Below are 27,653 nucleotides of genomic sequence, written 5' to 3' on the forward strand. Positions count from 1 at the left end.
TTTGTTCATGAATATATGTATTTGCCCCGAACTTTGTGCCTTACACGTGTCCGACGACTTGTAGTATGTTTTGGGTTGCAGCCGGCGCTGGGTCGACGATCCTTTCCAGGGCGAGGTGGCTTTGATACGCCACGATGCGACTGTCGAGGGCACCAGACCGATGAAGCTTGCGCATCTCGCGCAGCACGCTGCCAGCTCCTTTTGCTCGGGATCCCTGCTCGCTCAAGAACCTAAGGACCGCTGCTTCCGCGCGTTTTCCTACTTCGAAGACAAGATCTTTGAAGTCGACAGCATCCTCGCGCAGCACGAATCCGCCGTCAAGAAAGAGCTTCATGTACGCAACGCCCAGGCGGTAGTCGGACTTCTTCTGGCGGTCACTCGAGTCCCAGACACGGGGCAGCCTCGTGTACCACTCGAACCACAGCGAGGACAGGTTCGTAGCAGCTTTCTTTCTTCGCTTTGCGGGTGGCGCTTGCTCTGACGACGCTTGCTCTGACGACGCTTGCTCTGACGACGCTTGCTCTTCTGACGCTTCTTCAATAGGCTTCACAGATGGCGCTTGCTTTAGGATGATCGTCGCCAGTGCGAGGAGGCGCGCAGACATGAGCCGATTGCTCTCGATAAGCTCGCTAATGACAGCCAAATGGTGACACCCAGCATGACAGCAGTTGCTCTTTGCTTCCGACTTTTCGTGTGCTTGTTCAGGACTCGAAGCAGCAGACGTATTGATTGCCATGGACCAAGACAGCATGTCGGCGACCGGGATATCAGCCGCTCCCAAGCATTCCTCGATACGCGCAACGAACAGCGTGTCGGGCGCCAGCGCCTTCACTTGCGGAAAATACTTGATCAGGTACGCGGTCAGCATTCCGATAACCTTGCGACTTACGTTTAGCTTTGCGTCTGCCAGTCCAATGCAGGAACGGAACAGCAGTTCCTCCAAGCGCGCCAGGGGTTCTTGCGTCCCATGGTCCAGCGCTGCAACGTCCGCAATGACGGGGGTTTGGTGGGCGCTCCAGCCGTTCAGCATTGGGGGGATTTTTCGGTTTTCGCGGGGGGGGGGGGGGGGTGTTGAAGACATAGGCAAAGCCTTTGTTCGTGCGGGTCATATCCCATGGCCCGCGGTCAAAGATCCACTGCGCTGCTAGCCGCTCGTCTCCGTTGGCGTGCGGGGCACCTCCTCGGCGAAAGGAGTGCGAGGTCAGGTTGCTGGTGGCACCGGCGGGTTCAGCCACCCGCTTCAAAAAGCGGTTGACATACGCTTGGACTCCGTTCTCACCGCGGCCGAGGCTGCTCCTCGCGGGACTTGAAGCTGTGAGCTGAGCTGGCAGGGAGGCGGTGGTGGCTTGCGACGGGTTGGAGCTGGGCGGACTTGGTGTGGGGAGCAGGGAAGCGGTGTTGGGTGGCGACAGGGACGCTTCCAAGGCCGCCGCGGTGTCGCTGCTATCCGCGACGCTGATCCGCAGCACCTCGAGCAGAGGCGCACCTGCGTCGAGCGAGGTTCCAGCGGTGGTGGCGAGAGCGGGAAGCTGACTCAGCAGCGACACACAGGGCGCCTCCTGCATCACCAGAGCAACGGCCAGCGTCTGCAGGGGGCAGGTGAGGAAGTCGTCGCGGTCAGGTACGAGGGTGAGGCCTTGCTCTTCGGCAGTTTTCACACGAAGCATGCGTACGTAGAAAACGTTGTCCGCTGACACTGTGATGTGCTGCTTGCTGATATAGCCGAGATCCGAGGAGCGCCCAAAACAGTGCCACATGAGGCACGCGAGCGCCGCATCTTCGTAGTCGGTGGCGACAGACGCCGTGCTGTAGACATAGCGAATTAGTGACCTTAAATCCGCCTTCGTGCAAGGCGGAGCTTTGTTAGTAAATCCCCCAGTGTCCCGTTTCAAGCAATGTTTTTCCAAAGTCTTGCCTTGCTTTAGCAGGTTTAACTCTGTAGGAACCCGAAGATGAGGATGCTCATCGAAAAACCAAAGCTTAACGTTTCTAAAGTATGAAATGGCTGTGTTAGACGCCAACTTACCTTTCTTACCTTCATACGTGGCGAGGTAGTAGCCACAGCGGTCCATAATGGCAGCAAAGCTCTTGCCAGAACTGTCACCACGCACACAGGCTTGAATGACATTCATAGACACATTCTCTGCTTCTAGCATGCGCTCAAAAGCACCAATCCCTGTGGTGCGCGCTTTTTGCGTGTTCGCAGGGATGAGTGCAGAGAGACTCATGCTGATCTTTGTCTGGCGCTTCTGCCGTTTCAAAGTGCCTATGTGTGTATGTGCGGAGGACCACCAGTGTCTCCACTGACTAGAGCTCCGGGCCTAAAATAGGTTTCTGCCTAGTTGTTGTAATCATGAGCATATTTGAAAAGTACGTACTTGACTGTATTTCACTATGTGCATATACATATTTGCGTCTCGCTTCCGACAAATATTTGTCAGAAGCTGTCGGAACTAAAACCCTATCCCTGTGTGATTTGATTGGATGAAAATAGTGAATAGCGACTGTGTGATTGGTCAGGCCGTCATATATTTCCTGTTCTGTACAATCCTACTAAGCTATCTGTCGGAAAAACTACTATATTCATCCATATCTTTTTGTCGTGGAGTGTATATGGATGAATATGACGAGTTATCCGACCTTACTTATTTATTGTATGTCTATTAACAGCCAATTACAGCATTTGTATTTATTTGCGCCAATCATAGGGAGGCCACGGAAGAGTTTCGGCCAATATATTTCGATAGGGTTAGGAAAGTCCGATATCCGACGCTATCGGACGTATCGGGTCGGAGGTACTTGTTAAACTCGTATCACACGCATATTTCCCATTTATCCGACCATACCATGACGGTGCCGACAGCGGCCGACAGTGGCCGACAGCGTCGTGATTGGTAGAAATAAGCATTTAGTTAAGCGGTTAATCTATTGGTCAAATCATTTGACTCAAATGTCAATTCCAAGATGCAGGCAAGGACGGCGGGTGGGAGGAGCGGGGATGGAGGAGCGCGGCGTCATCAAGGAGGGCGGCGAGCCGAAGGACGTCGGCGAAAAAAAAGGGGGGCTGCATAGTTCCGCCTGCCAAGATGTGGGTGGTGTCTGGGAGGACGGCGGTAGGCTGCACGACGGCGGGCGAGTGGTCCGCGGTGGAGGCTAGGAAGATGGCGCGCACCGCTCGTGCGGTATGCAGCAAGCTCCGCCTGAGCGACACTCCTGAATGAGCAGCTCTCACTGAGTGCTGCTTGTTCATGTTATGGGTAGGTCGATAGGCGTGCCCAGGAAACTCGATTGAGTTCGTGATAATGGTTGAAACGCTATTGCAAACGGCTCAAATCAGCTCGTCAAAGGCAATACAAAAGCTAAGTAACTTGTCGGCAGCAGAACAGATATGTATATTATATCCTTATTACTTAGATTTCCTATGGGATGAATACATATTTCGACCGCGTTGCCGACATTATACGTCGGCATAGTGTCGGCAGCAAATATACCTACCCCTAACCATATTGATTGGCCTAAATAGGGATCTACCTGATGCTTATTCGCTGAAAAAACGTATTGGACATCTGATTGGGCCATGACCGCCATACAGTGGCCAAGTCAAGTTCTTGTATGTCGGCACCGTCACGATATTCATCCATATCGGACCTGTACCATAATTGAGGTACATATGCAGTATTTGAAACTGAAAATGGCCATCTCGATGTCGTGATGTAGCATGTAACTAAGAGCGTGCATGGTGTGTATAATGAGCGCGTAAGGGAAGCCGCTAAGCATGTACATTAACAGTAGAGGAGTTTTATTAAATATACGTTTATTATATAACGAATAGCAATGCAGCGGGCGGCACGCAGCTCTTGGGCCGAGCAGCATGCCGCCAGCCCTACCAGGTAAGGCACTAGCATTCGCGGGGTCTTCATGGCGGCGGCAGTGGTGGCGGCTGCTTCCGCGAGCCGCGGGGGGCTGCCGGGAGGGCGCACCGCAGCTTGCAGGCGCTCACCCAACGGGCAGCCTGCCGGCCACCCTGCCGGACAAGCCATCAAGGTTCTCCGGGCAGCCGTCCGCCCCGCAACCGCCCCACCAACCAGTCGCCGTCCTGCTGCTGCCTCCCTGCCGCCGCCGCCTCGCCGTCCAGCCACCACCGACCTGCCTCCGCTCCGCCGACCTGCCACCGCTTCCCCAGTCCTTCCTGCCCCGTCGTCCTGCTGCTCCGCCGTCGTCCTGCGGCTTCACCGTCGTCCTGGAGCCTGCTACCTGCCGCTGCCTCCCTGCGGCCGGAGTCCCTCGGCGCCACCGCCGCCTCCGGCACTCTGCCCTCCACGCAAGCCCACCACCTAACGCTAGAATAACTAGTATAGCAGCGTCCTCACGGCGAATTTTCGCCCCGGTTGCTAGAGGGGCATTGCTTCGGAAAATGTTGTATCTTAGCTTCTCAGCACCGCCCCCAAGTATCCTATACACACTCATACTTTTACCAAATTGGTCTCAAAAATATATGCACGAAGTGCCGGGTTTGCATCAGATTTTATTAAAATGACCGGGCTTGGAGTTTAATATGGAAAACGGTATAGGCAGCGCGGGGACCGATGCCATAGCGAGCACTGGTAGACAGCGCGCGTGTTCCCGACGTTGCACACATGCTGATCAACTAGAACTTGCATGTCCTAGTCATCCGTCGCCGCCATAAATGAAGACAGGAATGAGGCTTGACGTAACAGCAAGGGATCTCGTGCCGCATTTGGTAGTGCCGCCGTAACTTTCAACCTCTTTCAACCGTAAATCAATGTATAGTCTTTTGCTTAGTCCTGGTTTCCATGCTACAGTAGTAAATAAACACTTTCCGAATCATTATAAGTGGCTTTGGCGTTGCCACCGTTGACCGCTGAATCGATTGCAACAAATTTCCGGGTGGACCGCTAAATATCCCCCACAGTACCAGGCTAAATCGTGCTCGAGCATTCAGCAAGCCAATATATCAGTAAAATTGTAACTCATGGCGAAAAATTCAGTCACATTACATTCAACAATCACCGGTATGCACATTTGCTATTACATTACATTAATTTAAAGATCATTGAAACAGCGAAACCAGCAGTGTGCCCCCAACTCGTAAGTGCTTTTCACAATAACACGAACTCACTGCAAGTGATTTAAAAGAGCTTCAAGATGAACGACTACACGTCTCACTCCACATACATGTTCGCCAGATTCACTATACAGTAACAAACATTTAACAAACGCTAGTGTTAGCTATGCATTTGGCGTTTGTGTTGAGCATGCAAGACCAAAAGTTGGTGTTAGAATTGCACATTGCTACTTTAACTTGCTCAGGAGATAGCATGCGATTTTGGAGAGCAACGACGTCTTACTCCCTGCGCAAATGACAATACTTCGTCTGTTTATCAAGGTTGTCAGAATAATATACCAAATAGCAGGACAAAAAGAGAATTCTCCACGTTTTCTTCACAGCTACAGAGCATACATCCTGGCTATTGTCTCCACTATATGGCACGTCTGGCCTAGTCACCGCTTTCTGTATCATGCCAATCTTCGTAATCGGTTCTGCAGAACTGTGTGTAGCAAGCGATTTATAGATTTCTTCAGTCAACGATTGCAGCAACTAATATACCAACTAATTCTAGTGCTGCCTTCTTGCTTCCGCATGAGTGGTTCGTAATAGTTAGCGGTAGCATAGTATAGCCTTTGGATTTAGACTTCACTGCTCCATGCCAGTTTTGCCAAGGATCTATCAGTGTACTGACCAATACCTTTAATTAGGTTATCTATGAATAACTTAATCCAAACGACTCTTTAGTACATTGTTTCGTACGTTAGCGGAGACTTTTTACGGAGCTGCCTGACCTCTCATATGTTTTTTACGGCGGGCTCCACTGTCATTTGCCTCCGTTACCACATTTAACCGGAGTTCAGCCACCCCTTGAAAAGGGTTCCACGGTCCATGTGCATAAATCGTCGGTCGTCAACTCTTACCTTAAACTTCAACGATTAACGCAATCGTTTGTTTGCTGATACAAACGGGGCGATCTCCGGTTCGATAAAAAGTTGACCTCAGTTTAACTAGGGCTTCGCGAAGGCTGGGATAGGACTGGTTGACTCACCTTTAACCGTCATTGATAAACTCAATCCTCACGCTCCACGGGCATCTCCTGCGCCTGCTTCGCAGCCCGTCAACTCTTACCTTAAACTTCAACGATTAACGCAATCGTTTGTTTGCTGATACAAACGGGGCGATCTCCGGTTCGATAAAAAGTTGACCTCAGTTTAACTAGGGCTTCGCGAAGGCTGGGATAGGACTGGTTGACTCACCTTTAACCGTCATTGATAAACTCAATCCTCACGCTCCACGGGCATCTCCTGCGCCTGCTTCGCAGCCGCAGAATCTGCCCGACAATGTATCACCAGACGTACAACCGATTTTAGAGCAAAATCAATAAAACGAATCTTAACTCGACGAATTTGCAAATGAAGTGGACCAGCCTCCATCATTCTTGAGAAGTCTAAAACACTCGGTCAATCGACATCACTTACTGTAAATTGACCTAAGACATGTTACCGGTTCGTCACCGGTGTCGATTGGGCGGGGGGACAGTGCCCGAATTAATCCTGTGTGGGCTGGGCTATCAGCACTTCGTCGCTTCCTATCCCAGTATAACTTTGTTATACCTTCGAACAAGGTAACATTTGAAGGGTCGCGTTTGGGCGCCGTTCAACATGAGTTCGTGTGTTCTTAAAAAGAGGTAAAATTCGATCGAAATTGCCCCCGGGCAGGCTATGATAGTTCATTTGCCCTACTCCATTCTCAATTGTAATACAGGGGTTCATAAATTGGAGTAAAAAGTACCTGTAAAAAGGGTAAAAAATCTTTATGCACATTTCATTATAAGGGGGGCTATGCCCCAAAAATGAACAAGTAATCGGTGTGTGGCCCACAACATAATACACAAACTTATATATTTGTTTTTAGAGTCCATCCTTCTAGGGTACCATGTTTTTGGTACAGGTCCGATAGGTCCTATAGTCGGATATTTCATGGTATGGACGAATATAGCGGTCTTTCCGACAAATAGAAACTATGGATTGTTGTCGAGCCACATAAACCGATATATTATCCAATCGTATTGCAGAAAAACCGAGTTTTGGCGAATGAAGTTTGTTAGGGTTTGGGGTCTGATTCCGACGCATTCCGACAAATATTTGTCGGGATCAGCTTCAAAATATGAATATGTTCGTACGAATACCAAGTATAAGACGCATTTTATACATATTTTCCACATTTCATATAGCTAGGCATATCCCTAGTTTAGGACACAGGGCAGTAGGAAGCCACCACCCAGACCACACAGCTCAAACGACCAAGACAAACACCAGAGATTCGATGAGTCTATCTGCTTTTGTCCCAACAAACACCCAGAAAGCCCGCAGCACTGCCATTGCCGCTTTCAAGCGAATGCTGGAGGAGGCGAATGTTAGCCTGGAGTTTGTCTAGGCTAGCATTTCCTTAGACGCCTCCAGCAAGCGCTTGGCGGCGACGATGGACCGTTTTGGCTTTTACCTCGGTACGAATGAAGGTAAGAAAGGTAAGCTTGCTCGGAATACTGCCACTGCGTCCCATCGGAACGTAAAGCTTCGGATTTTCGATATGTACCCGCATCTTCGCGTCCCGACGGAGTTGATCTTGCTAAAACAAGGGAAAACTTTGGATAAGCATTGCTTAACCCCTCGAGAAAAGGGTAGTTTAGTTAGTAAGGCTCCTTCTTGCACTAAGGAGGACTTACAAGCTTTGGTCCGTTATGTCTACAGTACAGCACGCGTGCATGACGACTACCAAGACGCCGCGCTAGCGTGTCTGATGTGGCACTGCTTTGGCCGATCTTCGGATCTAGGATATGTGCAAAAGCAATACGTATCGGTATCAGCGGACGGCACCTTCTATCTTCGACTGCTACGCGTCAAGACTTCGGAAGAGCAAGGGCTTACCTTAATTCCCGACAAGAGCGACTTTCTCACGTGCCCCTTGCACGCTATCGCCGTGGCACTAGCGACGCAGGATGCTCCAAGCGCGGCATTGCTGGCCCAACTAGCCGAACTCGTGGCTGACGCCGCCGTGCCTCTTGATGAAGGTTTTCCGCAGCAGGACTTGCTACAAGCAGAACCGGCCTCGCTCGATGTCGCAGTTGTACTAACCCAGACCCAGGCACCCGTCGTGGCTGCGGATACGATGATGGCGCCGGTGATCGAGCCCTCGTCGCTACCTACAAGTACAAGCAGGCAAACACCAGCAGGACCCGCAAAGACCAAGGCGCCAACCGGCGATGTTAAACGAGGGGAAGATGGCGTTCAAGCTTATGTGAACCGATTGCTCAAGGGCGTCGCTGAGCCGGCTGGAGCCACACCCGACCTGACCTCGCACTCTTTCCGGCGTGGCGGAGCTCAACACGCAAACGGTGATGACCGTCTAGCCGCCCAGTGGATTTTCGACCGCGGCGCTTGGGATATGACGAAGACCAACAAGGCCTTTGCCTACATTACCAACACGGCGCGCGAGGACAGAAAGGTCGCTCGCGTTTTGAGTGGTTGGTCCGTGGACGAGAAGCCAACAATGATTGACGTTGAGGAGCTCGACCATTCAAGTCGAGTGCGCCTCGGCCGCTTGCAGGCATTGCTGTTTCATTCCTGTTCAGGACTCAAAGAGCAACGTCTAAATGTAAGCACCAAGGTCCTCGGCGTTCTCACGGCTTACCTCGTCCACAGCTCAAGGAACTCGCCCCATCGGCCCCGATCGCCACGCGGTTTGAAGAGTGCTTGGCGGCTGCGGATATTCCGATCGCTGATGTGCTGGCGTGGTCCCTTACGCTCAACAACGAAGCTGCTCTACCTGCTCAAGATCAAGCTCAAGTACAAGATCTCAACCAACACAAGTGCGCACGAATGGATCACCTTTTAGCTATCATTCATGAGCTTATCGCCACGAACAAGCTCTTGGCGGCGCGCCTAACCATCGTCGAGGCTACACAAGCGAATCCTAACGTGAAACAAAAGCGCACTGAAGAAGAGCAGGTGATGGAATCGTCAGACCAAGAGCCCAAGCCAAAGCGAAGAAAGAAATAAGCTACACACCTGTCTGCGACTTGATTCGAGTGGTACACGCGTGTGCCTCGCGTTTGGGATTCTGCCGACCGCCAGAAAAAAATCGGAGTCCTGCCACGTCGTCGCATTCATGAAGCTGTTCCTCGACAAGGGCTTTGTCTTGGAACCACAGGCCAGCGACTACAAGGATCAGGTGCTTCAACTCGGTCGCCGTGCTGAAGATTCGATACTCTCGTTTCTGAAGACGAACGTCAAGTCCAATGCTAAAGGTTCTGGGAGCGTGCTACGCGCGTTGCGTCCGCTTCACAAGTCTGGCGCTTTAAACGAACGCATCGCAGCTCACAAGTGTCTCCTCGCTACAGGCCGAATTCAAGACCCTGCTCCTGCAGACACACAGGACATATTAGCTTTGGCTCGTCAAGCCTGACCGGCATACTATCGAGAATTCTCGAAGTCGCAAACCGCCGAGCGTACACAGTCGAGTAAATCCGAAATCACGCATCGTCGAGAATACCCAAAATCGCCCACAGTCGAGTAAACCCGAAATCGCCCACAGTCGAGTAAGCCCGAAACTGCTGTTAATGGGAGTAAGCGACACTCGCGAGCCACCGATGAGCGGCAGCTGTCAAAAAGTAGAATGACTAAATAGCATGCTTCTCAACCAATCATTTATGGGTCGTAATTAGTAGAGTATGCATTCTGACCAATAGGATTAAAGACATTTCATCCAATGAAATGTAAGTTACATGTCGAGTTTGTCCGAAACGCGACACTTCGATTCTTGCCAAGATGTCGAGCTCCAGGCTTGTCATCTTGGTTCTTGCAGTGAGAATGAACCTCACTGGGGGCTGCAGTCCTCAGTGTCGCGTGTCCAAGGTCGACACGTGGAACTGCATTACCAGTAGGGCGCCCTGCGCCTACTGGCGTCCAGCGTTTTTTGTTTGGTTGCGACGGTGCCCGGCACCGCCGCGATAGCCACCCTTCTGGTGCACGGGGGCCGTGCACTCCCGAGCAAAGTAACCGACTCTACCACAACGGTAGCATCGCACATTGTTACCCTGCGACTGCTGGGGTCCAGCAGTTGCAGCACTCGAGAGGTCCATGGGTTCTGGGCCTCCCGTCCTCACTACCGGGCGTGGTTGTGGCCTCGGCACATGTGCATGCAGCTTAGCCTGCCGCAGGCTAAATTCCTCCTGCATTGCAAGAGTAATTGCAGCTTCGAGAGTACTCGGGTACTCACGGAAGAGATAGGTCTTCACAGGCCCATCTCTCAGCCCCTTCATGAACGTGACGACCTTGGTCGCCTCGTCGATCGGATTGGTCACGATGTTCGAGACCAAGTACCGTGCTCTCTGAGCGTAAGCATGGACATCATGCTTGCCCTGCTGCAGGTCGAGGAACTCCGCCCTCGACCGGAACGCGTTTTGCGGGGGCTCAAACGCTTGTCTGAGCTCCTCCTTGAAACTCTCGTACGTGCTAAAGCATGTAGGATCCGAGAGTCGGCGTCCACACGCTCAACTTCTCGCTCGTCCGCCAAGGCATGACATAGCGAACGCAACCTTGGACAACGGGTCGACGATACGTCGAGCCGCGATGGCAGTGTCGAGTTCGACAAGCCAACGGAGGAGAGGCTCGCCCTCTCTTCCGACATAGTTGCTCACGTTTAGCTTCAACGATTGTCCTCGCGGCGTCGTCTCCGACGCCACCGTGGTAGAGGAAGCAGCATCACGCTGCTCCTTCATGATGAACCCCAGAGCAACACCATGTTGCTCTGTCGGCGTTAGCGTACGCAGCATCGTAGCTACAGCCGCCTCACCAATGACTGTTGACAGTCGTTGGAGAGCTTCCCACTCTGGGTCCGACAGGTGGGGACAGTCAGCGCGTGCAACGTGAGTTGCAGGCATAGTGGAGCTCTCCATGGACACCTCCGTATTCATGGGAAGGTTCTCAGCTCCGCGTTCGTGCGGTGACGTACGAACTCAGGTAGTCGGTCGTTGGACGGACTACAAAGTGCTACCAGGTGTAATGGGCCTACTTTGGCTTTACCTTACACGTGTGCGCGTGTATGTGAGGAAGCGTAGCTTAGTTTAACGTAGAGTTAGTTATACTCGTGCCTCCGAGTATAGATTAATCTAAATAAACGATCCAAATAATGTTTTGGGTTAAAATGAGAGCTGCTATTTTTGTTTTATGTTTCTGACTTCCTCTAAATGTAATATTCTAAGATAGGAATCTGCCAACGGCTGGTTGGCAGAATTCCAATGCTATGCATGTCGCTCATTGGCTAAGAGATGCTGCTCTCAGCCAATAGGAATCCTAAGTCTCTATGGACCACCCGTCGTGGTGGTCGTAAAAGTATGTAGCATTTGGTGTGTCTACACCAAGGTCGAGAAAGTCTTTCAAACCTCTAACAGACGTCGTATCTGTTAGAGTTACAAGTGACTGTAGCCACTTGTGCGTGTAACCCTGTTACAGAAGCGGCAGTTAAGAAACCACCGACCAGAACCAAGAGACGCTAGATAGCGGAGCAGCGAGCTACCGAAGAGCTCATTCGGCCTTTCGCCCTCCACCAAGCAACCCACCCTCCACTCCCCCCACTTTCAATTCAAGAATAGGTACTCTAGGTCCTGTCCAATTCGGACAAAAGCTGCAGCCGGCACTACGGCCGTAATGAATGATGCAGATTTGCCCCATATCGTTAGCGTAGGACAAAGTGAAGGAAAACGTTCAAATCCCAGACCTGATCTGCATAAGAACCAAAATAAGGGGAGTCGAACATTGCCAAAAACGTGCTCGAGTTTTGAGCTTGGCCGTGCTCACAATCTCGACAGCGTTTTGCTTACTGTTAACTCTGAAACAAGCCACCTCCCGAGGTGGCTTATCTCTGAGTTGAGCAACTCATTTCAGAGATAAGCAATTCCCTTCTTTGTTCCCTCCTCTACAGATACCTCCCAATTATCCTATTATACATTATCCTGTGATATACGTTATAGCTATTCAACGCTGTTAGAAAGGTCTACATAAAATACCTTGTTCTGAGTATGGACTTTCGTATCACATGTCTCTCGTATGATCAGTATTCCCTACAAAGTTACACACAATCATTTGTTGAAGAAACTGGTCGGGATCTGTAGTGGGACAGATGGCGGAAAAGTTCCCTCCGCTCGATTAAGTACGAAAACCGAAGGGATCAACATCCACTCGGGAGAAGCTAAGGAGCGCCCAAGTCGGGAGCGCCCAAGTCGGGAGCGCCCAAACCATAAAAAGTACCGACATGTGGTCGTGAGAGACAAGATGATCTGGCTTTTGTATTCTCATCTCAGAACGTGAAGACTACTTTCTCCTACTTCGACAGTGCTAGTCAGTTTGAACTACCCCACATTCACAAACCTCGCAGCACAAGACAACACCTGAGTAACACCGACAACACTCTCCTGTAGTCTTCGCAGTAACAGCGCAACACCGTCACCTTGTCCAACTACTCCAACACGACCGACATCTTCGCAGACACAAGATCTTGCTGCGTCTCATGGTATCTGATCGCGACTTGGCGTGTATGAATGCAAGTGATGTCGTATTTCCGTTCACCCCCAAACTGCTGTGCCGCTGGCATGTGAACCGAAATGTACTTGCACGAGTGCAGCAGGATCTCGGTACGGTCCGACTCACAACACCAGGTCCGAATGGAGAGACGAAAGAAATACGTGGCAAACAGACGCGTTCATGGCTAAGTTTTACGAGGCCGTAGCATCGTCAAATGAGCAGGAATTCGAGCAGCATCGCAATAGTCTTCGCGCCATGAGTAGTAAAACCGCTGATTACCTGGATCGGACGTGGTGACAATACAAGAGCAAGATTGTGCACTGCTGGACCAGCCAGCACATGCACTTCGGTTGCCACGACACCTCAACGGTCGAGGGAACGCACTCGAAGATCAAGCGCTGGCTCAAGAGCTCCAAAGGTGATCTTTCTCACTTGCTTTCTAAAGCTGCTACCGTGGTGGATTGGTTCGACGAAGGCGATCAGCTATCAGTCTGCCAAAGATGCTACCGGCCCACCCCTGTGCCTACGATATGACCGATTTTCCGCAGTGATTCGTTTGATCACTTACCGAGACCGATAAGTTGTGGAAGAAGGCCCGGAAAATTGTGATTTCGGGGGCAAATAGAACGGTTTGCAGCGGCACGTTTCGTCGGACACTCGGGCGTCCGTGCGTGCACGAGCTGGTTGAGATATACGAGTCGAACGGACGGCTGAAGATCCTGCCTGAGCACTTCGACAGACACTGGTGGATTCGCTCGAACGACGTGCGACTGACCGAACGGGTGTTGGAGCCTGCCACCGTGCGCAACACGAGGCCACCAAAAAAGCAGAAACAACACAAGACTGGGCACGGCGCAAGTGGCACCCGACGGAAACCTTCGAGGTTTGAACGCGACAACGACGAAGAGCAGTCACTGTGTGCTCTTTTAGAAGCCGAAGGTGATCTCAGCGTGAATGATGCTTTTTTGCCGACTCGAGCGTGGGGATACGCTGGCATCAGCTAGATACAGCTACTGAGTAGATGTAGTAGTAACACAGCTGTAAGCGATGACTAATAACCATATTGGATAAACAGCATATGACCCCTCATTTTATGTTTGGGCGCTCCCGACTTGGGCGCTCCTTAGCTTCTCCGAGTGAGGGGCCCTATCACCACAGATTTGGAACCTACCACCAGTGAAAAGGAAATCATCACCATTGATTTGGGGGAATCGCACACCATTAAATTGGCCCAAATCACCATTGGATTGGGCCGAATCACCACTATGTGCATTTGCAAACATGTTCACACTGTAGGGACGTTTATATTCATTCCGCACAAATATTTATAAAAAGAGAAGAGCGGAAGCTCTCGTCGTGTTCTTGTTTGCAAATTATTTTTAGCGCAGATAAGAAACCCAAGTACGTCTCTTCACGAGCGTGGCATTCTTCGCTTCACTTAGTTGCCCTCTTCCTACGGTCCACGGGATTCCCGTGCTATTTGGCTGGAAGTATGAAGAGCCCGCCCACACAAGTGATAACTACAGTAAGTATTGTACTGAGTATGTCGACAACTATGGCAAGTACTTATCTACGCCGTTAATTGTATGCAAACAGACCTCCGTCGGCAGCGGTCAACCTCGCCGACGTGGCGAAAGAGTTCCTTGGGTGGAAGAACGAGCAGTGACGCTACTCTAGACGAGTTTGTGGATTCGCTGCCCAGCCGCAGTCGTCAACGGAACGATAAAGTGCCGAGGTGTACTCTGGACCACGCAACCTATGATGAAGACGAGACCCTGATGACGCGGCATCCGATGCGCAGAATCATCACGGAGTGTACGTCAGCACGCTGTAGTGAGAGCGGGGTGAAGTGTCAGTGTCGGTACAGGATACTAGCTTGTGAATCCAGCTCTCTGGCGACGGTCTGCGTGGATGGACATCACACAATGCCTGATGCATCCGTCGAGTCACCCACAGCTAAGACCATCCCGATGTCCGACGCAATGAAGGCAGTCATCGACGAGCGACTATCGGATCACGTATGGTTTACGCCTGTCGACCTGTTAGGGATTTTGTGCAAGAAAATAAAGCGTCAGACGTTGGCAGGACCCGCACCAGTGTTGAGTCAAGTTCAAAGCTACGTCAAGAAGTGGAGAAAGGCTCACAAGCGAAAAGCTTTACAATCTGTTGTTGCTTTGTGTAGCACACACATGTACGACGCTGCAGAAGACATACAAGTGACTAGTGATGAAATGATTCTTCTCTGTGACACCAAGACCGATGACAACCAGTTGGTTCCCAGTATTGGCACGGGCTCCAAGTTGTCGGCCTTTCGTATTGGAGTCACATGCCACGCTCTGTTAGAAACTTATGTCACTGTACAACGAGATCCGCGGCGCACGACGCTGCTTCACATCGATAGCACCCACAGCATCGTTAAACAGTGCTATCCCGTCTTCGTGTTTGGGGTTTCGGTCTGCCGGTGTAAGTTTTTCCCGATTATTTACTTTTGTACTTCTCAGCGCACTGGAGTTGATGTGGAATGGCGCATCAAGTTTACCAAGCGCATCGTCTGGGAGAAGTTCTTAGTCAGTTTTTCGCCAGCGTTTGTCATGTCCGACGCGGATAATGCACAATACAACGCGTGCAAAGCTGCTCTACCTGGCTCCAAGTTTTTTATGTGTTGGTTCCATGTCTGTGTTGGTTTGTAGCTTGTGGTTGAGGGGGCAAATTCCGAAGTGAGATTAAATGTTATCGTCTCTCAAACTACTCTCTAGTCTTTCCCTCCTGTTTTCCTTCTTGTTCTCCTTGTGCTCGTTGGTGCCTCTCATCAGACGGATTACTCCCGGTTTCCGCTTGACTTGATCTTAGTATATATGGGTCTCCCTGACCAGTCATTGGTGTACCCAGAGCCCGGCTGCCGCCGGCTCTCCTGTTGCCGTCGGATCCTCCGAGTCATCGGCGGATGTGTCCACACGTTCTCCTCGTCCATGTGCATCTATTGGCGGCGCCCCCGAAGACTCATGAACACTCCCACTCGCCGCTAATGCTGCACGACCGTCCCGATGATTCCGCTTGCGCTGATCAGGTACTGGAGCCTCTTCGCCCCCAACGCCTTGGTTAATATGTCCGGGAGCTGGTCTTCCGTCGGCACGTAGTTGACGAAGATGAGTCCTCGGGACACATTCTCGCGGATGAAGTGATGCTTGATGTCCACGTGCTTGGTCCTCGCGTTGTAGCCAGCGTTGCTTGCGAGAGCGATCGCGCCCTGGTTGTCCTCCCATACTTGGGTAGCTCCCACTTGCTCGTGACCCATGTCCTTGAGCATAGCGCGGGTCCACAGCACCTCCTGCGTGCACAGGCTCAGCGCCATGTACTCGGCCTCCGCCGAGCTGAGCGCCACCGTGCGCTGGTACTTCGACTTGAAGACCACCGGCGCCCCGCTAATCATCACCATGATGCCCGACACCGAGCGTCGGTCGTCGAGATTGCTGCCCCAGTCGGCGTCGGTGTACGCTGTCACCTCGACCTTCTTCGCGTTCCCATTGTAGGCGATGCCGATGTCTCGGGTGCTCTTCAGGTAGCTGAGCACGCGGATGGCAGCCTTCCAGTGCTGCTGCCCGGGGTTCTCGAGGAAGCGCGACAACTGGGTCACGATGTACGCCACATCAGGTCTGGTGCACGTTGTAATGTACAGCAAACAGCCAATGAGTGCTCGGTAGGGCTTCGCCTGCATTTCCTCACGTTCCTTCTGAGTCATCGGCGACTGAGTCTTCGACAACTTCATGCCCGACTCGCACGGGTTCACCACCACCTTGGCGTCCTGCTGGTTGAACCGCTTCACCACATCATCAATGCATCGAGTCTGCTTGATCATGAGAGTCTTCGCCGATGAGTCATGGTCGATCTCCATACCGAGAATGAACTTGGCCTCGCCCAACTCCTTCATCTTAAACGCATTCTTGAGCGCCACCTTGACTTCCTGGATCTCGCTGCTCGTCTTGGCTGCGATGATCATATCGTCCACGTACAGGCAGACGTACACGAACCTGCCCTTCTCGCCCTTGACGTATACACACTGGTCACCGCCGCAGCTCCGAAATCCGATGCCCACGAAGGCTCGGTGGATGGTCTTATGCCAGGCATTTGCCGCCTGCTTCAGACCATAGATTGCCTTCTGCAGCCGACACATCATGGTCTTCGCGTTGATGATTCCGTAGGGTATCTCCATGTAGACGCGCTCCACCAGCCCGCTGTTGAGAAAGGCGGTGTCCGCATCCAGCTGCTCGGTGATGTACGCCTCGGCCACCACAACCGACAACACCACTCGGATCGAGTTCATGTTGGCCACGGGCGAGTACGTCTCGAAGAAGTCCACGCCATACTTCTGCTTAAACCCTTTCGCCACCAGGCGGGCCTTATACCTGATGACTCGGCCGTGCTCGTCGCGTTTCTTTGCGAACACCCAGCGACAACCGATCGGTCGAGCACTCGGTGTCCGACGGACCAGCGTCCATGATCCGTTGTCCGCGTGTGCCTTGAGCTCCGCATTCATTGCCTTCACCCACTCCGACGACTCGTCGCTCTGCATGGCCTGCGGATACGTGGTGGGTGCGTCATTGGCATCGCCGACGTCTGCGGCGTAGGCTAGCACCGCCTCAGCCAATAGGCTGTCTTCGTCCACCCTGGGTCGCTTTGGAGACGGTGGCCAGAAGTGATCATCGATGTCCGAGTCATCGGGGCCATCTTCTTTCGACTCCTCACCGTCTGCGGAACCATCTCCAAGTAATAGTACCGGTTCTCGGGCGCGCCGGGTCCGTTCCGGCTCGGGGTGGAAGACCATGTCATCATTCAATACCGGTCTCGCGAGTCGTCGGTACGTTGTCAGCATGGATGGCTCCGGCGTCTCCACCTCATGCATCTCCGTGTCCTCGACGGTCTCTTCCACTGATTCCATCGGCTCGTCGGCGGCAGGTCGTTGTATCTCCTCGGGCAGTGCCGCATCCTCGGCATCTTCCGTCAACTCAATGCTCGGCGAGTTCTCGCTGGGCGACGTGTCGTAGATGCCGTTCACCTCGCGCTCGTCCAGCTTCACCGACCTGGACACCTTCACCTTGTTCGACTCCAAGTCGTACACTCGGTAGCCTTTTGAGTCGTCGGCGTACCCAAAAAACATACATTTGAAGCTTCTCGGCTCCAACTTGGTGCGTCTCGACTTGTCGACATGAGCGTAACCCATCGACCCGAAGACTCGAAGATGATCCAGCCGAGGCTTTGACTTGAACGTCAACTCGTACGGAGTCTTGGTCGGGTGCATGCTGTTCGTCGACCGGTTGATCAGGTAGACAGCAGTGCTGACCGCCTCTGCCCACCATCTCGAAGCCACGCCCTTGTAGTGTAGCATGCTTCGAGCCTTCTCCATGATCGTGCGGTTCATCCGCTCCGCCACGCCATTCTGCTGGGGTCTATACGGGACCGTCTTCTGATGCATAATCCCATTCACCCGGCAGATCTCAGTCATCGGCGTGTTCACGAACTCAGTGCCGTTGTCCGAGCGCAGGCATTTAATGCGCTGCCCCCACTGGTTCTCGTACAGCTTCATGAACGACTTGAACTTGGTCACGACCTCGCTCTTCTTGGTCAAGAAGTACGCCACGACGTGTCGCGAGTAGTCGTCGACAAAGGCGAGAACATACCTCGCTCCGCCCTTGGACTTCGTCTTCATAGGACCCATCACGTCCGTATGAACCAGTTCCAGCGGTCGAGTCGTCGCCGACACCGACCGCGACGGGAAATGTGCGACCGTCTGCTTGCCCTTCATGCATCCTCCGCACAGGGTCTTCGTCTGCTGTTGAATCGTCGGGAGACCGTCCGTCGCCTCGCGGGTCTTCGCCATAGCGTCTCCGTTCAAGTGTCCCATACGAGCGTGCCATAGCTCCCACTTTCCGTCGACTCCCGAGTACTCGGTGTATTGCGCCATGTCCGGCTGGCAGTCCAGCAAGTACGCCTTGCCGACCTTCTTCCCCGAAGCGATCGCCTTCGTCTTGTCCCAGATGACGCACGACTTCCGCTGGAACTCGACACTCATGCCGGGTTCAGCCAACCTCCCAACCGAGAGTAGTCGCCGGTCGAGTCCGGGGATGTGGAGCACCTCCACCATCTTGATGCGCTTGCCGTCGATGCCCGTTAGGCGCACCGACCCTTTCCCTGCCACGCGGATCTTCTTCCCGTCCGCGATTGTCACATACATGTCCGCCGACGACTCGTTGTACTCGAACAAGTCATCGCGGTGAGGCGTCATGTCAGCCGTCGCCCCACTATCCATCAGCCAACCCGCTGATGGATTCTCCGCCACAGCGAACACCGAGTCTTCGGCGGTGTCTCTATTTGCCTTTTCCGGGCAGTCCCGCTTTATCTGGCCCACTTGGTCACAGTTGAAGCACTTGCCCTTGAAGCCACCGACCTTTCGTCCGCCGTTGCACTTGCGGCCGAATGCCTTGCCGCCCTTGCCGAACTTCCCGTTCTGGCCCCTACCTCCGAACGAGGTGCGCGCTCCATGGTCTCCTTCTTCTCCTGCCGCTCGTACTCCTTGAACAGCTTCTCCTTCACTTCGATGAGGGTCACGTCCTTTGAGTTCTCGACGATGGATGCGATCAATTCGTACTCCGTCGGCAAGCTGCGCAGCAGGATGACGAGTTGTCGGGAGTCATCGAGGGGCTCTCCAAACGTCTGAAGGCCCACGATGAGCTCGTCGAACTTGTCCAGGTGCTTCGCCATCGTCGCACCGTCCTCCATCTTGAACTCGTGGAGCCGACGAGCCATCGTGACCCGATTATGCATCGTCGTCCGGTTGTAAAACTTGCGTAGAGTATTCCAGGCTTGGATAGCCGACGTCGCCGACCGAATCTTCGTGTGGTGTTCCACAGCCACGCCTTGAGCGATCAGACCGAGCGCCTTCATGTCGTTGAGCATCCAGGCCTCCGTCATCTCCGTCGGGTCCTTCACCACTTGGACGTGCGCCAGCAGCCCCTTCCTCGCGAGCGTCATACGCATCGCGAACTCCCAGTGGAAGTAATTGTCACTTCCCAGGATGACTTCGGCCTTCTTGCTGGACGTCGTCATGTCGGTCGTCGGGGAGGGCTTGAGCTTGTTGCGGCTGTTAACCTGTTGGTTTGTAGCTTGTGGCTGAGGGGGCAAATTCCGAAGTGAGATTAAATGTTATCGTCTCTCAAACTACTCTCTAGTCTTCCCCTCCTGTTTTCCTTCTTGTTCTCCTTGTGCTCGTTGGTGCCTCTCATCAGACGGATTACTCCCGGTTTCCGCTTGACTTGATCTTAGTATATATGGGTCTCCCTGACCAGTCATTGGTGTACCCAGAGCCCGGCTGCCGCCGGCTCTCCTGTTGCCGTCGGATCCTCCGAGTCGTCGGCGGATGTGTCCACACGTTCTCCTCGTCCATGTGCATCTATTGGCGGCGCCCCCGAAGACTCATGAACAGTCTGCTAAAATGTGAAAGACCTCTCACAAGGCAAACTGGAAGCAGTGACCATTGATATGATTTTTCGCGACCTCAACAACCTCCACTACTCCCGAAATGAAGAAGAATATTTGAAGAGGAGGGAGAATGTGCTTGCTGCGTGGCGCGCAGCTTCGAAGTTTTGTGTGGCATTCCAAAACGTAGCGACATCATTGCTCAATGGATTTTGCACCCTCGTTTCAGCCACTGGCAAGCCTTTCGGACGCCACCAGGATATGCGGCGACAAATAACCCGCTTGAGCAGCACCATAAGACGCTCAAGCTCGTAAACAAGGACAAGAAAGCTACACCAATTGAAATGCTGGAGCGTTTGGACCAGTCTCGACTTGTGTTTCTTCAGATGCAAGTGTCGTTCCAAAGTACTCCTGCAGTGTCTCAACGCTTAAAGGCTCTGTATTCCATGGCTGTACGCAAGCAAGAACTGTCGGCAACACCGATTATTGGAGCAGATGATATCCCTCTCCAGTTTGTTCAGATTTTGCATCGCCCTCGTAGCCGATACGGTAACGCTGAGAGTCGTGCAGCAAATGATTTTTACGTCGAGCCGAAAAAGACAAATCTGCCGTTCAAGTCCATTCATGTACTGCGCGTACAATGGCAAAGTATGCCGGTAGATGGGTTGTTTGTCAATGCGGCTTCGAGGACTTGCAGCTGTCGCTTCAGTGGCAAATTTGGTCTGTGTCTGCATATAACTCACGCAACACGCGAGCTTGGTCTACCTTGCCCTGGAATGCCTGCACCAGAGCAAGATTTTGTCACCAATCACGCTCCACGTGGAAGGGGAACCGACAAGACTGCGGAACGCCAAGGGCAAAGTGTAGCCGGTGCTACGAGCGACGAGCTCCAACCTCCTCGATTTATAGGTAACCAGCCTGTGTATGGGCCGTGGGCGCAAGAATCAACAAACAGCAACCAAATCCGAGAATGCAACGACGCAATTGGACCTCCATTTCGACTATCAGCTACAGCAACATCAACGCGAGATGGTACAATCATCAGCCCACGGATCCACACTCACGCAACTATGCTGCCCTTTCAGACGTATGAGGATGGAATTCAAAATTGGAACGCTCACCAGAGCTGGAGCGCTCATCAGGCAATGGAGATGCCGGTGGGTTCCTCCACCAGGCTGACAGTGCATCAAGCAGCATATATCTACAGTCGCCCGTGGGGTCCAGATGCGCCCTTTGTTTACCGACCAGTAGGTGCATATATTGCAGCGAACAGTGAGCCACTGCCCACCGATAGAACACCGAGAGATGAAGAGCGCGCTTGCATCTCTGCTGCACATGACGTGTTGCAGCCTCCTGCGCTTCCGTCGGGTTCGACATGGGATTTTCCTACTCGAAGCCCAACAGGTTTGTATGACGCCCCACTCTTCGAAGGCTCCGACGACGGTGCGAGAGGTCCACTTGCACACGACACTGGACGGCGCCCGGCAACATGGCCTGCCAGCAATTCAAATCGGGTATCATGCGATCAAACCAAGCGACGTAGGTTTTAGCTAGCTGCTGTAGGATCGGCGTAACAATGCATGATAATTCGTATCGGTACGCATCACACTCATTCATTCACATACACAACGCTAATACAATGGTGGCAATAATGTGCAGTGCCATTACTGATACACTACGCTGTAGAAGATTTGCAGGTGGTGATGTAGCCGAATAAAGTGGTGATGGGACCCTTTCTTATGGTGCTGCAGCCCGAATATCTGGTGATTTGGCGCCAGCCGTTCGACTGGTGCTTGGCACCAAATCTGTGGTGATGCGGCCTAAAACTGTGGTGGCGTACTCCAAATCTCTGGTGATGGGTCCTCTCCCTCAGCTTCTCCCCATCCACTCCCCCCCTCGAAAATTGCTCATATTTTCGACATTTTGCTGCTTAGAATTCTGGCTCGGTTTTGCTCATTATTTTTGCCGTTTTTGAGATGTTCGACTCCCCCTAATAAAGGCAACCGCCAAAAGACATCCAATGACAACAACTCTACAATCCAACATGTAGTACTACTTGCACTTCCCCGACACAACGCAAGAACACCAAGCAAGACTCTTGCTGCAAGAATCGAACGAAGACCAACGACACCAGCCGCCAAAAGACATCCAATGACAACAACTCTAGATCATGATCATGTACTGTAGCACATGCCAAACGTCGACGGAGTAGATCATAAAAACAAATTACTAGTATATTCGTACCATCGCTTTTACCACCGAAAGAAACTATGGGGTCGAAGACAATGGTCTCACCGAACGATCGAACGAAGGAAAGCTAACGAGACACACTAACTACTGCCCACGTGCCGCTCGCTCGCTCGCTCTACTGCTCGCGACGCGAGTCGTACTCGGCCTGGATCTCCTCGGCCGACTTGCCCGACGTCTCCGGCACCAGCTTCAGCGCCAGCAGGTAGAAGATCGCCAGCAGCACCACGAACGGAACGTACGCGTAGTCGTTGAAAGCGTCCGACACGTACGGGTACGACACGCCCACGATGAGGTTGCACAGCCAGTTGATGCCGATGCACAGCGACGACGCGCTGGCGCGGATCGAGTCCGGGAAAATGTCGGCCGTCATCACCCACACCAGAGGACCCAGCGTCACGCCGAACACGATCACGTACAGCGCAGTGAACACGATCGACAGAGCAGACACGTCCACGATGAACGCCACCGTCATACCGATGGACATGACCACCATGCCCGACAGGCCCCACAGGATCATGTTGCGCGCGCCAAAGCGGTTGGCCAGCACGCCCGTGAAGAAGGCCGGCCAGATGTTGATGAAGTCGATGATGAGCGTGCCCACGCGCGAGTCCGAGATACCGGCGTCCGAGAAGATGCTGCCCGAGTAGTAGAACACGGCGTTGATGCCCGACAGCTGCTGCGCCATCGACAGCATGATGCCGCCCAGAAGCTGCAGGCGGTAGCGCGGCGCGAACATCGACTCCTTCTTGGGCGCAGAGTCGAGCAGACCCTCCTCGGCGCTGGCCTTGCTCACCTCCAGCCACGACAGAGCCGTCTGCACGTGCTCCTCGCCGTACAGACGAGCGATGACCTGCTTGGCCTCCTCCTTGCGGCCCTTGGTCAGCAGCCACGCGGGGCTCTCCACGCACATCGACGGCGCCAGCAGCAGGTAGATCACGGCCAGCACGACCGGGAACGCAGCCAGGTAGCGCCAGCCAGAGCTCGTGTTGGCGAAGAAGAAGCAAATGGCCGGCACCAAAATACCGATCGTCGTGAAGATCTGCAGGCCCAGGCCCAGCGTGTTGCGCATGTGCGGCGGCGACAGCTCGTTGATGTAGCCGCCGATCGTGGCCGTGGCCGTACCCGACGAGAGGCCGGCGATGAGGCGGCCCAGAGCGAACAACCAAATGTTCGACACCGACGCCTGCACGACGCCGCCCACGATCATGAAGATGCAGTTGCCCATGAGGGCCTTCTTGCGGCCGTACTTGTCGCTGAAGTGGCCGCAGCACAGCGAGCCGATCATGGCGCCGAAGATCCATGCGTTCACGGCGAACGTCCACTCCAGCTTCGAGTGGCCCGAGAACATGAGGCACGTGTCCTCGGCCACGGGGCGCGCATTGCACTCGTCCGTGTCGTTGTACTGCGACAGGTTCATCTGCGAGGTCGACCAACCGCTCTGGAACGGCTGCATCCACGACAGCAGAGCGCTCGTGTACAGGATGGTCTTGGGCTTGATGAGGCGCGCGGCGGCCTTGTTGGCCTCGTCGAACGCCGTGGCGTTGGCGGCCTTGGGGGTGGTGGCCTCCGTGTAGTCAGCCATAGTGTCTCGCCTTGGTTGACTGTCGACTTGGGGGTTGCTTGGTCAGTTGGGAAGTGGGGATCGGAGCGGTCGACCGGCAGTGCCGGAGTCGCTCGCGAGCGGCACAGCGGGCTGCAACGCGGGCGGTCGAAGGACGAGAGAAAGCCGCCGCGAAGCTTCAAGCGGGGGCCGTCTGAGTCACGAGGCCACTTGATTTCTGCTTCGCGCTCGTTCCTGCTCTCTCGTTACACTGCGCTGCAGTACTGTACTGTACATACAGTACATACGGCATGTTTGTCAATCTTGCTGATTAGGAGCGCAATGTAACGCTCGGCTAGTGTATCTTGAAGTTCAGCGTCGAATAGAAACGCGGATGCGGTGTGCAGAGTGTCCGTTTTCAGTTGACAGGAGGCGTCGATTGCCGATACAGTGTACAGTACACACACAAAACTGCACCGCGCAACATAATATCTTGATACTTTCGGCAAGTCGAGCGGCCACGGCTACGGTTAGGGCGTCGCTACGCTACGCTACGTGCAGGCTCACTAAATGCGGCATTGCGCATCTGTCAATCTGCCAGCTGCGGTCGTTGGGCTTGCCTGCTACAGTACTGTATGATCTGAGCGGCCGCATTCCAGCGGTGTACGTGTACATGTATGCGGTGCGCATGCATGTACTTCTACAACCCAGTGCAGTGTACATGCGTGTACAGTACAGCATCGCTCTCCGCAAAAGACCTTACGGGCGTGTCCTGACACTCGTGCATTTAATATCTATTTGGTCTCGTTTAACGATGCCCACCAACTCCGCCATCCACGCAAAACGTTCCCAGATACAAACAAGTACAGACTCTCAGGGCAAACGTGCGAGTCTGGTTCTGTTGTCTGGACGCGGACGACAATCTCGCATTAAATGTGTACTGTACAAGTATTTAGCAATCTCAGCCGACTCGGCAATACGGTACGGTACCTACTGATGGATGACAGGGCTCTCGATGATACAAAAAAAAAACAGTCATACATACATGTACACAAAGAGCTCCGCCACCGCCGATTCACCGCGCTGGGGGCTGTATTTGGAGATGGCGCTGGCTGGCAACCTCATGGCCGGGGCCGCTTTTGCACACCGGGTGAGCTGAGCACAGGACTCCCTGGTCACGCGCGGCTTGCACCGCCATCAGTGCGAAGAGGCAGGTCGCGCACGTGGTAAATGGAACGCTTCATGTGGATCGGGAGGCGTGCAGCTTGAAGTTGGCGCGTTGGCGGGAGCGCGGGAAATGTGGTGTCGCCATTGGTGGCGCGGCGTGCGTGGCGCTGCTGCCTCCACGATGGGGGTCGCAGCAGAACACCTACCCTACTGAAGCTTCGACTGAGCCAGTCGAGGTTATGCGTCGAGAGAACGGACGGCGGGGCACTTTCCTTGTCGAAGCGATAACCGAGCCCTCTTGATTCACGAGTCCGTCGTTCAACGTAGCGAGCACCAAAAGGTAGAGTTGGTCAAAATACGTATACGTGTATGTAGTTGCGGAAGTGAAACGTATGAAGGTGTGACCGAAGAATAATGCATTCCTGTTAATAGCTTTGATAATGTGATATACCTGTTAATTCCGTTTGATAATTTAATTAAGGGTTAACAGAATTATCTACAGTACACCCGACAAGTACCGTGGCATGCAAACCGCTGCACGTCTCTTGTCTGCTGGTACATATATCGAGCACATACCGGTATCGTTTGTGGTTCGGTTGTAGTCTCCAGAATAGTAGCGTAAGTAGGGTATTATGACTACTACTATCACTACTATTGTTTCTTGAGGTTGGGGCTATTAGTACATGTAGTGTGTATCAAAGACAATCCTGTTGTTCGAGGTGGCTTTGTCGCTTTGGTTATACCCAACAAGTCAATATGCAGATTCTCGCCCGACGTGTGTGCATTGGTAGCGTTACTGGGGCACGACGTTTCAGAATAGAGTTATGCTGAGTACTTTCACAAAAGTCTTCTGCTTGGCCATGAAAAGATGCCAGAGAACGGAAGGGAGTTCAGGTTCAGCACGGCGCGGTAGGATTAATTATTACCAGCGTAGTGTAAGTAACCTAGATACACCTTATTCAATAAAGGTCAGAATTGAGGACGCCTCTGACACGACATTGTTCCCACAAAGCTGCTCAGTAAGCGTGAGCATTACATTTCCCCTCTCGCACAGTCTGCTTGAATAACCAGATACCAGCTCCTCGCAATCGCCTTGGCTGGTATTGCCTTTCACGAACGTGAAAAACATGCTACAAGCACTTAGGGGTGATGGCTCTTTTTTCGGTTAGAAGATACTTGAATTCCCTGTTACTTTTTTCTGGCAGTGAGTGTATGCCGATAAACTTCTTCTCCTATGCATTCATGTTGAGCCCTTGTAAGGTGATTGTGCTAGGCACGGTCTTTTCATGGCCAAGCAGAAGACTTTTGTGAAAGTACTCAGCATAACTCTATTCTGAAACGTCGTGCCCCAGTAACGCTACCAATGCACACACGTCGGGCGAGAATCTGCATATTGACTTGTTGGGTATAACCAAAGCGACAAAGCCACCTCGAACAACAGGATTGTCTTTGATACACACTACATGTACTAATAGCCCCAACCTCAAGAAACAATAGTAGTGATAGTAGTAGTCATAATACCCTACTTACGCTACTATTCTGGAGACTACAACCGAACCACAAACGATACCGGTATGTGCTCGATATATGTACCAGCAGACAAGACACGTGCAGCGGTTTGCATGCCACGGTACTTGTCGGGTGTACTGTAGATAATTCTGTTAACCCTTAATTAAATTATCAAACGGAATTAACAGGTATATCACATTATCAAAGCTATTAACAGGAATGCATTATTCTTCGGTCACACCTTCATACGTTTCACTTCCGCAACTACATACACGTATACGTATTTTGACCAACTCTACCTTTTGGTGCTCGCTACGTTGAACGACGGACTCGTGAATCAAGAGGGCTCGGTTATCGCTTCGACAAGGAAAGTGCCCCGCCGTCCGTTCTCTCGACGCATAACCTCGACTGGCTCAGTCGAAGCTTCAGTAGGGTAGGTGTTCTGCTGCGACCCCCATCGTGGAGGCAGCAGCGCCACGCACGCCGCGCCACCAATGGCGACACCACATTTCCCGCGCTCCCGCCAACGCGCCAACTTCAAGCTGCACGCCTCCCGATCCACATGAAGCGTTCCATTTACCACGTGCGCGACCTGCCTCTTCGCACTGATGGCGGTGCAAGCCGCGCGTGACCAGGGAGTTCTGTGCTCAGCTCACCCGGTGTGCAAAAGCGGCCCCGGCCATGAGGTTGCCAGCCAGCGCCATCTCCAAATACAGCCCCCAGCGCGGTGAATCGGCGGTGGCGGAGCTCTTTGTGTACATGTATGTATGACTGTTTTTTTTTTGTATCATCGAGAGCCCTGTCATCCATCAGTAGGTACCGTACCGTATTGCCGAGTCGGCTGAGATTGCTAAATACTTGTACAGTACACATTTAATGCGAGATTGTCGTCCGCGTCCAGACAACAGAACCAGACTCGCACGTTTGCCCTGAGAGTCTGTACTTGTTTGTATCTGGGAACGTTTTGCGTGGATGGCGGAGTTGGTGGGCATCGTTAAACGAGACCAAATAGATATTAAATGCACGAGTGTCAGGACACGCCCGTAAGGTCTTTTGCGGAGAGCGA

The 27,653-nt window shown here is 52.8% G+C and overlaps 6 protein-coding genes across 6 annotated transcripts; 3 read left to right on the forward strand and 3 right to left on the reverse strand.

The window, feature by feature from the left end:
• Window positions 1-1,152: 1,152 nt before the first annotated feature.
• On the forward strand, window positions 1,153-1,677 carry PHYSODRAFT_519436 (hypothetical protein; the record flags this gene model as incomplete). Its single annotated transcript, XM_009534891.1, has 2 exons — window positions 1,153-1,271; window positions 1,539-1,677. Coding segments are annotated over 2 exons (258 nt in total), but the record flags the coding sequence as incomplete, so codon positions are not given.
• Window positions 1,678-1,754: 77 nt separating this feature from the next.
• Window positions 1,755-2,228, reverse strand: PHYSODRAFT_395660 (hypothetical protein; the record flags this gene model as incomplete). Its single annotated transcript, XM_009534892.1, has 1 exon — window positions 1,755-2,228. A coding segment is annotated over one exon (474 nt), but the record flags the coding sequence as incomplete, so codon positions are not given.
• Window positions 2,229-7,552: 5,324 nt separating this feature from the next.
• Window positions 7,553-7,873, forward strand: PHYSODRAFT_518931 (hypothetical protein; the record flags this gene model as incomplete). Its single annotated transcript, XM_009534893.1, has 1 exon — window positions 7,553-7,873. A coding segment is annotated over one exon (321 nt), but the record flags the coding sequence as incomplete, so codon positions are not given.
• Window positions 7,874-7,950: 77 nt separating this feature from the next.
• On the reverse strand, window positions 7,951-8,451 carry PHYSODRAFT_520338 (hypothetical protein; the record flags this gene model as incomplete). The annotated part of the gene is made up of 2 exons (XM_009534894.1): window positions 7,951-8,161; window positions 8,375-8,451. Coding segments are annotated over 2 exons (288 nt in total), but the record flags the coding sequence as incomplete, so codon positions are not given.
• A 6,182-nt stretch (window positions 8,452-14,633) lies between these two features.
• Window positions 14,634-15,341, forward strand: PHYSODRAFT_520571 (hypothetical protein; the record flags this gene model as incomplete). The annotated part of the gene is made up of 1 exon (XM_009534895.1): window positions 14,634-15,341. One exon carries the CDS (start codon window positions 14,634-14,636, stop codon window positions 15,339-15,341), a length of 708 nt encoding a protein of 235 aa, XP_009533190.1.
• A 6,994-nt stretch (window positions 15,342-22,335) lies between these two features.
• PHYSODRAFT_563466 (hypothetical protein) lies at window positions 22,336-23,953 on the reverse strand (the record flags this gene model as incomplete). Its single annotated transcript, XM_009534896.1, has 1 exon — window positions 22,336-23,953. The coding sequence occupies one exon, from the start codon at window positions 23,951-23,953 to the stop codon at window positions 22,487-22,489; it is 1,467 nt and encodes a 488-aa protein (XP_009533191.1). The 3' UTR covers window positions 22,336-22,486.
• Between the last annotated feature and the right edge of the window lie 3,700 nt (window positions 23,954-27,653).

The sequence above is a fragment of the Phytophthora sojae genome (genome assembly GCF_000149755.1).
Source record: "Phytophthora sojae unplaced genomic scaffold PHYSOscaffold_8, whole genome shotgun sequence".
In the NCBI taxonomy this organism is placed as follows: Eukaryota; Oomycota; class Peronosporomycetes; order Peronosporales; family Peronosporaceae; genus Phytophthora; species Phytophthora sojae.